The sequence below is a fragment of the Bos taurus genome, chromosome 8 (genome assembly GCF_002263795.3).
Source record: "Bos taurus isolate L1 Dominette 01449 registration number 42190680 breed Hereford chromosome 8, ARS-UCD2.0, whole genome shotgun sequence".
In the NCBI taxonomy this organism is placed as follows: Eukaryota; Metazoa; Chordata; class Mammalia; order Artiodactyla; family Bovidae; genus Bos; species Bos taurus.
In genome coordinates, this window is record NC_037335.1 from 52,444,815 (window position 1) to 52,459,594 (window position 14,780).

A 14,780-nucleotide genomic window follows, 5' to 3' on the forward strand; every position below is an offset into this window, starting at 1 on the left:
CAAACCAGTCAATCCTCAAGGGAATCAACCCTGAATATTCACTGGAAGGACTAATGCTGAAGCTGAAGCTCCAATACTTTGGCTGCCTGAGGTCAAGAGCCAACTCACTGGAAAAGAGTGGGCTGGGAAAGACTGAGGGAAGGAGGAGAAAAGGGCAACAGAGGATGAGGTGGTTGGATGGCACCACCGACTCAATGGATATGAGCTTGAGTAAGCTTGGGAGATAGTGAAGGACAGGGAAGCCTGGCGTGCTGCAGTCCCTGGGATCACAGAGTCGGACATGACGGAGCAACTGAACACAACAACCAGCCACATCTGCATTTCTGGTCCATGGGAAGCAGGCACCTTTGCCCCTTACCCTCTCCCCTCCACTGAGGAAGAAAGTGCCCCCTTCTCTCTGCCCTGTTGGCTAAGGCCAATCCAGCTACAGCTTCTCATACATACAATTTTTATGTCCCACTTCCTAACTGAGGGCCCACAGGCTCTCCATTGGATACACTTCAAGGGGCTACAGACAGAGTACACTGCTATTTATCTCCAAAGGAACATTCCCTCTTCCCCTCTTCAACTTCACTCCCCCATAAGTAGAAGACGGGTGGTGGGCAGAACAGTTTCACATTCTTTTAGCATGGCCTAGATTTCCTAGGATTTAGTATTGAAATATGGGAGATTTAGCATCATCTATTACAGAGATTTTCTGCTTGGCAAGCTCTTCTAAAAGCAAGATGAAAAGAAAGGCTTCATATTCACATCATTTTACAGATGGATGGGCTATGGGTAAGTGGAGGGAAAGGAAGAGAATTATCAGAGGCTTGGCGTCTGGGATAAGCAGAGTCTGGGGATTACTAGGGAACATGAGCTTGCCATGGAGGGTCCATATGTGATGGAATGAAGACTTATGTGTTTGTGAACTTTCTGCCTTTTTACTACCTCAACTAAAAGGTTGATCTCAGCATTGCTAGTTCTATCCTGTGTCTAAAACACTCCAGCTAGTAGAGGAAAGAGACAAGCAAAGACTAAGCTGCCATGTCGTGCGAAAACTCAAACTCACAGGGAGCTCAGCTCAGTGCTCTGTGACGACTTACAGGAGTGGGATGGGAGTGGAGGTGGGAGGGAGGCTCAAGAGGGAGGGGATAGATATATACATATAGCTGATTCAGGGGCTTCCCCAATAGCTCAGCAGTAAAGAATCTGCCAGCAATGCAGTAGACCCAGGAGATGCAGGTTGGATGCCTGAGTTGGGAAGATACCATGGAGGAGGAAATGGCAACCTACTCCAGGATTATTGCCTGAAAAACCCCATGGACAAAGGAGCCTGGTGGGCTCCAAACAGTCGCAGAGAGTCAGATAGAACTGAATGACTAAGTATGAGCATGGTAGTTGATTCATGATGTGGTACCGCAGAAACTGACATAACATTGTAAGGCAATTGTACTCCAATTTAAAAAATAACTTTTTTAAAATAAAGCTGCTAACGGATGGGCCTGGGGATTGTGCTCACCTACCACTCCACCATCCATCGCTCCCAGACTCCCATATACTCAACTCCTCCAGGACTGGGAGGCTAAGCCTGAGTCTACTAAGACTTATTCCCACCTGTAATGGGTGATGACCTGGGTTCCACACTCAGCTCTGAAATCTTCTGCCAACACAGTTCAAGTGGGTGTGAGTTTACTTTTGACTTCCAATTTCTTCATCTGAAGTGTAGTTACAGTAACACCTAGCAGGATGCCTCAGACTTCTTGTGAGGAACAATGAAGTGATGTGAGTTAAGATACATCGAAGCTCCTGGGGGTACAATCACTGTAGTTTACCACTGGGCAATAGATGAGATGGAGAGAACGTAACCACTCCCATCTGAATCTCTACAGAGGAACGTGGGGACCTTACTCTTCTTTTGAATGTTCAGTGTGTGCTTAGTTATCTATGCTTGACTTTTAAAAGTATATTCTTACAAAGAACATGATCTCCTTCGTGTAGTTAAATTGTTGCAGTGATATTTCACATTAGCCATACCTTTGCAAGACTGTTTGAAAAAAAATGAAGAAAATAAACTTTCAAAAGGGGCAGAGAATCCAAGATAACACTTCCTTCTATCTTCTAAAACTTCAAAAAAGTATTCAAACCAAAGCAATAGGAAACAACAGAGAATAGGCCTAGCTAGTTAGACGAAGAGCTAGGGGGAAATCCTGTTTTTGGAATATGGTGGAAATCTCAGAGTATTAGTATTACATTTTGTCAGATTCAGGAGATAGATGTGAGAAAAAAAAAAAAACACTTCATTTGACAGACATACTGTCATGGATGGGAAGCCTTTAATTCATTTGAAATATAAGCAAATCTGTAAGCAAAACAACTCCCTGGACAATGGTAGAAAATATTTTGAAGCTCAAAGAGGCCTAAAAGAGACCTGAGATTAACCTGGAATTCCCATGTGTGACTCCTAGTTAGAAGCAGGTATTTTGTTTACATGGAACCAAGGCAGAACCTACACCAGGGAATCCTCTCGAAGCCCCAGAAGGAGTGACTCACCTAGGATTTATATCCATCTGCTTCCAGAAAAGTGCTTGCAGTGCTGTCTTTTACACAAATGAAATTGTTGACATGGAAATCGAGGACGTGAACCCTGAGGGAGGAGGGTGTGAGTAGGTTAATCCATCCAAGCAGAAGTTAACTATTTCTTAGCAATGGAGGCCTTTAATCAACCGTAGTTTCCACCAGACAGTTGAGAGTGCTGCCTTAAAATAAGGAGAGCAGAAAGGGGCAGAGGTCCCCTGGCTTGCCCATTGCCCAGGGTACTTCCACTAGGCTCTGCAGCTCTTTGGAGAACATTTTGAAAATTAGGGTTCTAGACAATTATAGGTACTGTGATTGAACACTAGCCCTGGGCTAGCAGCCTGCAAATCAAGATAAAAAGGGAGATACTGTGGATCACTTTTTCTTCTTTCAATAAAACAAAAGTTTTCATCAGTATCTCTGAAACATTCTAATTTAATATAAAGAATGCTGTTCAGAGTGGCTGAAGGAGAGGATGGATGGCATATACTAAGATCATTTCCTTCAGAATTAGATAACAGTAGTGGATATTTGTCTTTTTTTTTTTTTTTTTAATGCCCAGTATCAGAAGCTTCCCAGGTGGCGCTGCTGGTAAAGAACCTGCCTGCCAAAGCAGGAGATGCAGGTTCAATCCCTGGGTTGGGAAGATTCCTGGAGAAGGGCAAGGCAACCCACTCCAGTATTCTTGCCTGGAGAATTCCATGGACAGAGGAGCCTGACAAGCTACAGTCCACGGGGTTGCAAAGAGTTGGACATGACTGAGCACACACAGGCACAGCATCAGAACCCCTTCTGATAAATATATATATATATATATATATGATAAATATATTAGGGAGTTTATTTCCCACTGTGAGGCTCACTAGCAAAGTTCCTCAGAGAAGCTGAAATAGCCAGTACTGTTTTCCAGCCCGTTTTGCAGCTAACACATGGGCACGCGGCCGAAGCTCGGCCTGTCTGATCCTAACATATAAACATTGGTTTCTAGGGCAACAGAGCCAGGTAGCTGTGTGGAGGGCAAGGGTCTGCTGGCGTTTGATGGGAAGTTGTGACCTCCCTACTCAGCAGCAGTGGCACTGCCCTCAGTGAACGAGCTCTTTGTGGTCATTCTGGCCCTGCTTTGAGGTTCCCTTTGCTCAGAGGTCCCCTTTTCCCACCCAGTTTCCAGCTTTCCCATCTGTTCCCTGAACTACCCATCATCCTTCCAATAAATTCCTTTCCAGCCTAAATCAGCCAGAATCCATTTGCTACTTACAAACAGATTCCCAGCTGAGATGGTAACTGTGAGGCTGTCTGCTATGGGAAATATAAAAGATGGAACAGTGCTGTGCTTAGTTGCTCACTTGTGTCCAACTCTTTGTGACCCCATGGACTGTGGCCCGCCAGGCTCTTCTGTCCTTGGGGATTCTCCAGGTAAGAATGCTGGAGTATTCTTGCCTGCAGGGGATTGCCATGCAAGGGATCTTCCCAACCCAGGTCTTTAGCAATACAGGAGAATTCTTTACCCTCTAAGCCACCAGGGCCTGTTCAAACTCAACCTCTGCTATCCCAGAGTAGAGAGTCTGTGGCCAAAATGCAGAGAGACACAAAAGAATTAAATTAGGTTTGCATTACCAAACAACTTAGGTTTTAGAAATTTAAAGATAAGTTTTCTGGGACTTCCCGATGGTCCAGTGGTTAAGATCCCACACTTCCACTGCAAATGTCGCTGGTCAGGGAACCAAGATCCTGCAAGCCATGTGGCCAAAAAATTTTTTGGGTCCTTTTGACCTCTGTATCCGCCTTTTGGCCATGCTTGCTGACTTTACAACCTAACTTCTTCCTAAGATGAGGCTCCACTCTGCACAGCAATGGTAAGCACACAAGACTCTTAAATGTACAGGGACTAGCAACAACCCCTTTCCTGCACACCCCTCGGCAGCTATGCCCTCCCCATTGTCCAGAGTAACTAGTACTGGTTTGGAGCATTAACCTTAATAACTTCTATTAAGACTAATACCCTAGGGGTCATTTCATGTGTGCGTGTGTGCTTGCTTAGTCGCTCAGTCATCTCTGACTCCTTGCAACCCCATAGACTGTAGCCCACCAGGTTCCTCTGTCCCTGCGATTCTCCAGGCATCAATACTGGAGAGGGTAGCCATTCCCTTCTCCAGGGGATCTTCCTGACCCTGGGATCAAACACTGGCCTCCTGCATTGCAGGTGGATTCTTTACAGTCTGAGCCACCAGGGAAGCCCTGGGGCATTTCATATCTAGTTCCAAACAGAAATGTTACAGATGATGCCTTTGTATCTTCTTTGCTCTCAATTCAACTGCTCGTACCTGTTTCCATTAGAGATAGAGAAAAGAGAAGAAGAGAAGGGGGAAGACAGAGGCGGGAGAGGAGGAGAGCCTGAACAAGAGGTAGAGGAAGAAGGGGAGAGGGGAGGGAAGAGGTCATCTACTTTGTTTCACATCAGGGTTTCTGGCTTAGTTTGCTCAGGCTACTCTGCAAAATATCATAGACGGGATGACTCAGGGACAACAGAAATTTATTTCTCACAGTTCTGAAGTCTGGAAGTCTGAGATCATAGAGCCAGTATGGTCCAGTCCTCCTGTGAGACCCTCTTCCAGTTTGCAGACTGTCCACTTCTCATTATATCCTCACATAGTGGAAAGACAGTGAGAGAGCTCACTGGGGTCTTTTTTCCTTTTATTTGGGGGGGGCGGTTGCAATGGGTCTTCCTTATTGCATGTGGGCTTTCTCTGTGACGAATAGGGGCTACTCTGCAGTTGCAGTGTGGAGGCTTCTCTTTGCAGTGGCTTCTCTTGTTGCAGAGCATGGATCAGCTCAAGAGCACAAGCTCAATACCTGAGGCAATGTGAAATCTTCCCAGACCACGGATTTACGTTAATCTGTGTTCTTATTTGCCCGTATAATTTAACTACAGTGATATGCAAAATTTTTTATCTAAAAAATAACATTTTGCATCACAATCCACCAAACATACACACATATATAATATATAGACATATATAAAACTGAAACAAAAGTTTTGCCAAAAACATCTACCCTGCATATTAATTTTTTGAGGCCCCTCCCTGTTTTTTAAGCAGTAGTTGGATACGACTGAGCGATTTCACTTTCACTTTTTACTTTCATGCATTGGAGAAGGAAATGGCAACCCACTCCAGTGTTCTTGCCTGGAGAATCCCAGGGATGGGGTAGCCTGATGGGCTGCCGTCTGTGGGGTCGCACAGAGTCGGACATGACTGAAATGACTTAGCACTTAGCATAGGTTTACAACAAAATTGACAGGAAGGAACAGAAATTCCCCATATACTCCCCTCCCTCACATGCGTAGCCATTATCAACAGAGTGGTACTTTTTTTTTTAAACTGAGGATGAACTACATTAACACATCAAAGCTTAGGTCATTGATCTTTCTTTTCTTTGTATTTAAAGCTGTAATATTTTGATAGCATTAGTTACATCCTATAAACTTTTGTACGTTGCATACCATCATTCAACATAGCTCTCCACTGTTATTTTTAAAATACTGATTTTTCTCCATTATGTTGTGTTGTGTTCATTCACCAATCCTTAGAAATGTTGAGATGTTTTATATATCTTGTAGAACAGCTGCAGCTGAGGTCATCACCTGACAGTCTTGATAATACAGTCACTTCCCAAGACCCATCAAGTTTCTGCACAGCCTGAACAGATGCGAACCTCTCGCCTGCGCTGGGTTTTTCACTGCGGCACGCAGGCTTCTCCAGGGGCAGTATACACACCCGGTAGTTGTGGCACTTGGGCTTAGTTGCAGTACGTGGGATCTTGGTTCACTGACCAAGGATCGGACCTGGGCCCCCTGCATGGGGATCACAGATCTTATTCACTGGACCACCAAGAAGTCCTCAGAAGATAGGAGACTTTATCTTGAATCTTTCTGTATTTTTAATGATGACACTTGGCAATTTCCCAAGATATAGCAGATGTGGTTTACTATTCCAACTTCTACTTGGCCCTTGTTATGGTCAGGGCATGAAAATGGGGATTCTTTCAGTGGTCAGGTATGTATGTCTATCCCAAATACATACTCAGGAACAGGGGAGGTAAGCAGACTGTAGGTCCAAGGGCTGAGTTACTTGTGACACAAGCTTGGGCTCAACCTCCATGTATGACTTGACCCAAAAGGAAGCCAACTTCAAAGAAATGTTAAGTCCCAGCCACATCACAAAGAGCGCGAGAGGTGAATTTGGAGTGTACATACAATATATGAGAGCAGTCAGACTCAGATCTCATAGCTCAGTATCTATGCTGTACTTAAGCTGTCTGCTGAGCTTTAAATTTCAATTATTTTTTCATCAATATAAATTGTTTTGACAACTCTTAAATCTGCCTGGTTTTTAATAGAACTTTGTTATTTCCCCATTTTTGACACTCTTCTTTAACAATGATTTCAAGTTCAGTATCTGATAATCCCTATATCCATCATCTTTGTAGAGCTTATTTTGTAACTTTGTTTTTGCAAACTCTTGCTTATGATGGCATCTCTTTCTACAAGGTAGATTTCTTTCCTAGTTCAGTCCCTGAAGGTCAGATTGCTTCTCCTCTACCAGCCCCTGTCCGTTTTTCAAGGAAGAGAACAGGAAAAGGCTAGCACTTTCACCAGGGAAAGCGGAGCTGTCCTCATAAATTCCAAGTAGACTACTGCTTACATCTCCCTGATCAGAACCATGTAAACAGCTCTAACTGCAAGCCTTTAAGCCTCCATAATTGACAGCACTGGTGATGAAGTGTTCAAAGAGCATCTGTGAATTTCTGCATATAGTAGAGATAGGCAAGAGTCCCAATTCACTGCTGTGGGGTTGATGGCAAGTCATGAGGGTTACAGAACTGTTCTGAAGCAGAAGATATGGAAAGATACTCAGACCTACTTGAGTGCGTGTGTGTTCAGTCGTGTCAGACTTTCCAACCCCACAGACTGTAGCCCACCAGACTCCTCTGTCCATGGGATTTTCTAGGCAAGAATACTGGAGTGGGTTGCCATTTCCTCTTCCAGGGGATTTTTCCAACCCAGGATCGAACTCATGTCTCCTGCACTGCAGGTAGATCCTTTACCGCTGAGCCATCAGGGAAGCATCCAGACCTACTTACAGGGCCCCTTAAAGGCAAGGCCTCTGGTTGTAGAACCGCTGCTGCTCACCAGGTTCTCCCTGTAACTGTTGCCTGTAACTCACTATTCAGGGCCTCTAACCACCTTACAGTAACCAATAACCATCAACCAACAAATCAGGAATTCACACAGACAAACCAAACTGACACAGAGAAAAAGAAGAAACATCACTTGGTCAAGATTTATTTCAAGGCCTGAAAACATTGACTAATCGAAAAAGGCCCTACTGCAATTTCTTATAATGTATAAATACTTAATATAAAACTTAAAAAAAACGTAGACACTATTAACTAACTTCTAAACCACACACTATATGATTTTCAGAAGCTAGTTATTTAACAAGACGTAAGGTGACAATATCAAACAACTTTTACACTTAATGAAGACATAACCAGCAGCAAGCTATTCAAACACAAATGTTTTTACACTTTCCATGTTGTTTTTAACTGTGTTTCAAAGAGCCACTGATAATTGAGGCTTCTTTCAAGTATAGGATTCCTAACATTAAATTACATCTCCTAAGTATTTCTATAAAGAAATGAAAAAGACACAGACTACATTGTTTGCCATAAATTCATACATCAAAATGAAAAACAACCCAACTGCTTTTACGCATGCTTCCCCCTTCTCCAACATTAGCTTTAGATGTTTCTGTAAATATTATATAAACAGCTTTGTTCCAATCAGTTCTCTCATTTATACAGATTAGGAGAAAATGATTTTATGATGAGTTATCTTTAAAATTACCATTCAGATACTCTGCCCCCAATCCCCTCCCCAAATTTGGTGTTAAAGTGGACAATATTACAATGTGCTACAAAAACCAAAACAATCTGTAGTCTCAATTTCCTAAATATCCCAAATATCTGTTTTTGTTCTGCCGATATAAACAGAAGTCTTAAATGGCTAAGAATCATTTCCTAGTAGTCAGCAAGAGGAAGAAATGCATAGCATGAACATTATTTAACTGAAACTTTATTATTTATGCCTTCCCCCCAACCACAAGCACTCTTTAGCCTTAAATTACAATGTGTGCACACAACTACAACAGTTTGTATTTGCTCAGGAACATAAAATCACATTAAAAATAAGTACTTTCTACTTCACAGTTCAGTTGGCTCTTAAGTTTTTTTCTCTGGCGGGGAGGGGGGGGGAATAAGTATCTTACATTAGGAAACTGGTATATATAAATGAACAGCTGTGTGTTCATTTAAACTTTGAGAAAACCTAAAGATGAAGTTTTGGGGTGTTTTTTTCTTAAATACAAGAGATGCAGCTTCACCACTGTTCATATAGTGAAGGGGTGGAATGGCAGATACAGATGCAGATGAAACTCTACATTTTGTAAATGGAAAAACTGATGTTGACCATTGTTTACAGGAAACAAAGGTTAAAGAAAAATGTTGAAGAATACCTACTCCTAAAAAGAGAGAAGTGCTATACAACACAAAAATGAGACCTAGAGATATGAAAAAGACCCATTTTACTGTTTTAAAAGAAAAACAAACAAATAAAAGGCAGGGAGTCTAGACCAATTAGAACTGAGGCAGCTGCAACGAAAAATGGAACACAGTACAATGATTTGAGGCCTTAAAGGAAATGACTAATTAAAATGAAATTTCACCAGTCTTCATGTCTTTAATAATACATAAATGCCCAAAATATAAAAAATATGAAGTCTGGATTTTCCCCTTAGGTTTATAATGAACTGTCAAACCTCTGCTTAATACAGTTACTTTTATAAGCTTTCTGATGAGCAGAGCATGCTATACAAGTACACGCATGCTAGAATTTTACCATGAGAATTACTGTTCTCATCTCAAACTAATGACCTGCCTGTTAACCATATTTATACATATTTCATTTCCATTATAAGATACTTAAGACCTTTCTAGTGGTATATTTTAATCAACATATTACATAAAAATCTTGATTTTTTTAAAATAAACTTTTTTAGTACTGTGACATGATGGGTTTAATTGAACAGTTGGAACATAATATGGTAACTACATTGCACTATTTAAATTAATTCACAGCTGTAGGAAAATGTTTTTTAAAATATAACCAAGATGAGACTGCAGAGTTATGAGCAGTAAAATATTAGAAAACAGTGAATGAATAAATAAGATGATTTTTCCATCAGTGGCCATTCATTATCTTGCTTTTAGGAACCTGGAAGAATTTGTCTTCTTTGAGTTTCAAATGTTCTGGTAAATCTAGTCGTTTCTTAGCTTCTTCGATATCACCTTGAATTGCTGAAATAAGTGCCTCTGCGGAGAGAATATACCAGGTAAAGACAATGAAAAACTGCTGCTGTGCTTTTTACTACTTCTTTGTTCAGCTTCTCCTTAAATCTCAGAAGCTGGCAGTGTCCCTGGCACAGGGTAGGTGCCCAGTAATGTTTGTTTCATCCTTTCTTCTAGACTTAAGTAAAAGTCAATGGTACATAAAGGATGTCCCTAATCGTCTTGCAATTACTTAGAGAAAGGCATTAGCAAAAAGGTACAAGTCACATACTAAATGAAACAAACACTATCAGTTCTCTTCAATATTTACACTTGTAAAAGAAACTCTACATTAGAATTAAAACTATCACACTACAATAAGATACTCAGCACCAATTAGTTTAAATGTTCTGATTTACTGTTTCTTACACTTCAAGTACTGCTAAGCACCCATTATTCACAATATTAATTCTTACTTGTTCTTAAAATACAAAAGGAAATATATTTCACTAACTTCATACTGTTGGAGAGAGAGAGTCAGTTTGAATCTAGGCTGCATCACTTACTGTTACCCCAGGCAAACTACTTAACCTTTCTAACAATTTCCTCACCTGCAAAATAGACTAAATAATACTTCATGCGGTCGTTGTGGGGATAAAGTGAGTTGATTCATGTAAGGCTCTTAAAACAAGGCCTGGCATATTACATGCTCAAATACAATCTGTCCTGCCGTGATTATTATTAGGAGAAGCAGTAAAAGGGGCTGCAGCAATATCTAAGAAGATCTAAAAAAGAACTTACCTAAAGAATCAAAGTTCTTTTCTGGTCTGAGGTAGCCAACAATGGCCACTTTGAGGATTTCCCCATAGAAGTCCTCTTTGAAAGTATGCATGATATGAGTTTCCTACAGTTAAAAGATGTTAAAATTGAATGTATCTTTATTTTTACGGTGGGGTCACTGAAATGAAACAATCAACCTTCCTTAAATTTTTAAAGACAGGTTAAAATATACATGCAGTTTTTTCTAAACTCTTCCATTGCTCCTGACCTTACAGGTAAACATTATAACTGAGTAAGGTAGATGCTATCTCACAAATCCGGTGTGATTTGCTGTTTTTAGAAAAAGTTAACACGCAACAAAATAAGACTCTTAAGGCAAAAAAACTGAGCAAATACATCAAAGAGGTAATGAACAAAGAAACTCTTTCTCAAAAGACACCATTCCATTAATGAAATTACAAAAAAAAAGCAACACAGTAGACATTTGTCATACATAGTTCCAACAAAAGAACTGGATCCAGAATATATTAAGAACTTCTTTCAGTCAGTAAGACAGACAATCCCATTTTTTAAAAAAGGAGTAAAGACTTCAACAGGTACATCATGTACATCTGTTATCAGCAAAGAAAAGGAAAAAGAAAAAATCTAAAATGAACCTCCTACCAATGGAAAACTAAGTTTCTCCTGACTACAGAAGGCACTCCTTAACTGGCTCTGTAATAACAGTTCTGTTATCTGAGTAGCTAAATAAGAAAAATTAGTCATGGGATAGCCTCCCCTTCCTTTCATTTCCTCCCTCACTCCACAGAAAAATATTTTGTATTCTTTCATCAATTTTTTTCTTTATCTATGCCAACACACCCTTAATCCTGAAAAATAAGAGGACCATTGAGCATAACGTTAAGTAGTCCTGGACCACTTCTACTGCTTACGCCAGTACTTTTTCAGCTAGCTTTCCAACTGTGACAGATTTCTATAAACCCTTCAAAGAGAAATTTAGATGACCAAAAGATTCAGCCATATCTAGAAGATTATGCACTAAAGCTGTGTAAATTTGATGGTAAGAACAGGAGAATATGTATAACCTCAAAGGGGGCTGAAAGATGAGAAAAAGCATCATTCTGCAATTTTATCAGAAAGCACCATTCATAGAGTGAGCAGTTCCACCTTAACAGGGTGCGTGCATGCTCAGTCGCTGAAGTCATGTCCGACTCTTTGCGACCCCATGGACTATAGCCTGCCATTCTCCTCTGTCCAAGGGATTATCCAGGCAAGAATACTGGAGTGGGTTGCCATTTCCTTCTCCAGGGAATCTTCCCAACTCAGGGATTGAACCTGGGTCTCCTGCATTGCAGGCAGATTCTTTACCACTGTGCCTCCTGGGAAGCCCTAACAGAGTGAGCAATAATTAAAGGGTAAATGACCTACATTAACTGTGGCAAACTCAACTTTATTTCACTTTTATTTCTAATAAAGGTAAATAGACAGGCAGTTATAAAATTTAATTATTGTAGTTTGGTTTGTGATTCCACTTTCTATTTTCTCTGTAATTTATAAAATTAATCTATGTTATTGGGTACACAATGACATAATCTGTGAGTTTTGGTATACTACCAATTTGGTATAAATTCAAAATGGATTTTTATAACTTTAGGATGTTAAATGCAGTCCCCATGGTATACACAAAGAAAATATCTATAGAAAATACACAGAAGGAAATAAGAAGGGATCAACACGTGTTACTACAAAAAAAAAATCAGCTAAAACAAGGCCGTAATCGAAGAACCAATGGACAAAAAAGCTGGAAGGCATATTAAAAAAAACAAGTAAAATAGCAAAAGTCCCTCCTTACTAGTAATTATTTGAAATGTAAATGGATTAAACTCTCCAACCAAAAGTCAGAGATTAGCAGCCTAGTTAAAAATATACAAAATCCAACTATACCTTATAAGAGACTCACTTTGGATCCAAAGACACAAACAGCTTGAAAGTGAAAGGATGGAAAAGTTATTCCATTCAAATAGTAACTAAATACTTCACTTTTAAACCCTTCAGATACACTGCCAAAATTCTAGAATCTGGATTACTGTTGTGATCACCACTGATGAGTTCTACCTGTGTATTATTCCAAATCATCATCTCATCCTCATTTATGGAGTGAAATACAATTCTTACCATGGATTTTTTAGTATTCTTGTAGTATGGGTTCCATCCTATGCTCACCACCATCTTATGGACATCTCCATTTCCAACACTGGCCCAACCATAATAAATGCCAGTAGATATATCAGCTGGAAGATTATCTACTACTTGTTCAGGAAAGTTAGCTAAACAATAGAAGAAAATATGCTGTTTAGAGTTTCATATTCAATATTTATAAGTCACATGAAAGCCTAGTCTAAATCATCAAACAAGATTCCTAGGACTCTAAGACTATTAATACCATCATTTCATACTCTGGCTAGGATTTCTTTCTCTTCTTCATACCAACTGGTTAGGAAAAAAGTACCATATTATAAGTGTGTAAGGTACCAGGTTATATAAGTGTATCAAAAAATGTAAAGTCTCACAGTAGGAGAAGAAAACAAATACAGGAACAGCTGGATTTTTAGCCCTGGTCTTTCTTAAAGAGGCTCAGAATCTCTTGAGAAGATTCTTATTTTTTGAAATACACATGCCTAGGCCCCAAGCTCAAAGACTACTTTAACAGGCCTAAAGGCAGCCCGGGAATGTACTTTTAAGGATGATTAAGCATACCTTCAGGTCCTAACTACGAAAACTAAGGTAGAAAGATCAAAATGATACCTGGTTCTCATTCAAGTGCCTGTGTCGTCATTTGGACACAATTTACTAACGTATTTAAAGAAAGAAAACCATACTGCTGGCTTAAGAATTTAGCCTATCTGGCCCACATTACATTTTCTAAAGGGGAAAACAGGCGCCACGCCTGGCGGCTTGATCACAGCTGGACTGGGAGGCGGGAAAGGGGGATCCTGAAACTCAGCTTCAGCTTTCTGAGGTCACCACACCACAAGCCGGGTGAGCTCTGAGCCACGAGCAAGGACGCGCTCCATCAGCCCGACCAAAGGTCTTCTGCCTCAACAAAGGGGTACCTGGGTGGAGGAAAGTGTCATCCCTGCCCGCAGTCCCACGACCCAGCTTGGAGCTCCCCCGGCTGATGTCCCAGCTCCGCTCCCAGGTGACCCAGCCAAGGGCGGTTCGGGGACTCCGCGCTCTCCTACGCTCACCTGTAGGGATGCCCAACTGCTTGGAGCCGCGGCCGAAGCCCCGCACCACTTGGCCGCGGCAGAAGTATGGCAGCTGCCTCATGACGCCGTCCGCTTCAGGTTCGGGCTGCGGCCCCGACCGCGAGTCCGGCGGGGCCGCCGTGGAGGCGGTGCCCTGACCCCCGGACCAGCCGGGAGACACGTGAGGGAGCTCGGCCGGCCCGCCGGGCGGGCGAGCGGAAGGGTGCCCAACGGCCGAGCGGTGCGGACTACACGCCGCCGCGAGAGTCTCACGCCCGCTGACCCAACAGAAGGTACCGGACGACTCAGAGGCTGCGTCTGGGCTCCGGGAAGCCGGCGACTGCGGAACTAAGTACGGGTGTGGGCGGGGAGCGCGGCAGAGGCGGGCCGGCGCCGGAGGCACCCCAGCCCACCGAGTGCCCCGGGCCTGCGCACACTGTTCCAGCAGAGCGCCCCTGCGCCCGTTCGGCTTCCGTAGCCCCGCCCCCAGCCGTAGATGGGGAATGGCTGCTTTGCCCTTCCTCGGGTGTATCCCTGGCGTTGGGATCTGAGGCAGAGACACGTTTTTTTCAGCCTCAGGGCTGTGAAAAGCACTATTCTCGGACACTCCTAAGTGTTTCTTCCCCCCTTTTCCTTTTCATTATGATTTGACGCCAAAGAGAAACTTTCTTTAGCGCCTTGACAACTGCTAGATTGCTCTTCATCAATCAGTCGCTCTTTAAACACTTTATAAACCTCAAAGATTTCAACTCGGAAATCACCTCTTCATTGGGGTTTTCACGACTACCTACCGGAAGTGATCCTCTTCTCTAG

The 14,780-nt window shown here is 41.9% G+C and overlaps 1 protein-coding gene across 1 annotated transcript; it reads right to left on the reverse strand.

The window, feature by feature from the left end:
* Positions 1 to 7,881: 7,881 nt before the first annotated feature.
* On the reverse strand, positions 7,882 to 14,413 carry RFK (riboflavin kinase). Its single transcript, NM_001435146.1, has 4 exons — positions 13,968 to 14,413; positions 12,895 to 13,046; positions 10,741 to 10,843; positions 7,882 to 9,984 (listed from the first exon to the last, which is right to left on the reverse strand). The coding sequence occupies exons 1-4, from the start codon at positions 14,047 to 14,049 to the stop codon at positions 9,854 to 9,856; spliced, it is 468 nt and encodes a 155-aa protein (NP_001422075.1). The 5' UTR covers positions 14,050 to 14,413; the 3' UTR covers positions 7,882 to 9,853.
* Positions 14,414 to 14,780: the final 367 nt, after the last annotated feature.

Coding starts and splice junctions, on each gene's coding strand:
- RFK (NM_001435146.1), bottom strand. CDS start 14,049: ATGAGGCAGCTGCCATACTTCTGCCGCGGCCAAGTGGTGCGGGGCTTC. Junction 13,047..13,967: donor GCAGTTGGGCATCCCTACAG/GTGAGCGTAGGA, acceptor TCTATTGTTTAG/CTAACTTTCCTGAACAAGTA. Junction 9,985..10,740: donor AAAGAACTTTGATTCTTTAG/GTAAGTTCTTTT, acceptor TTCTCTCCGCAG/AGGCACTTATTTCAGCAATT.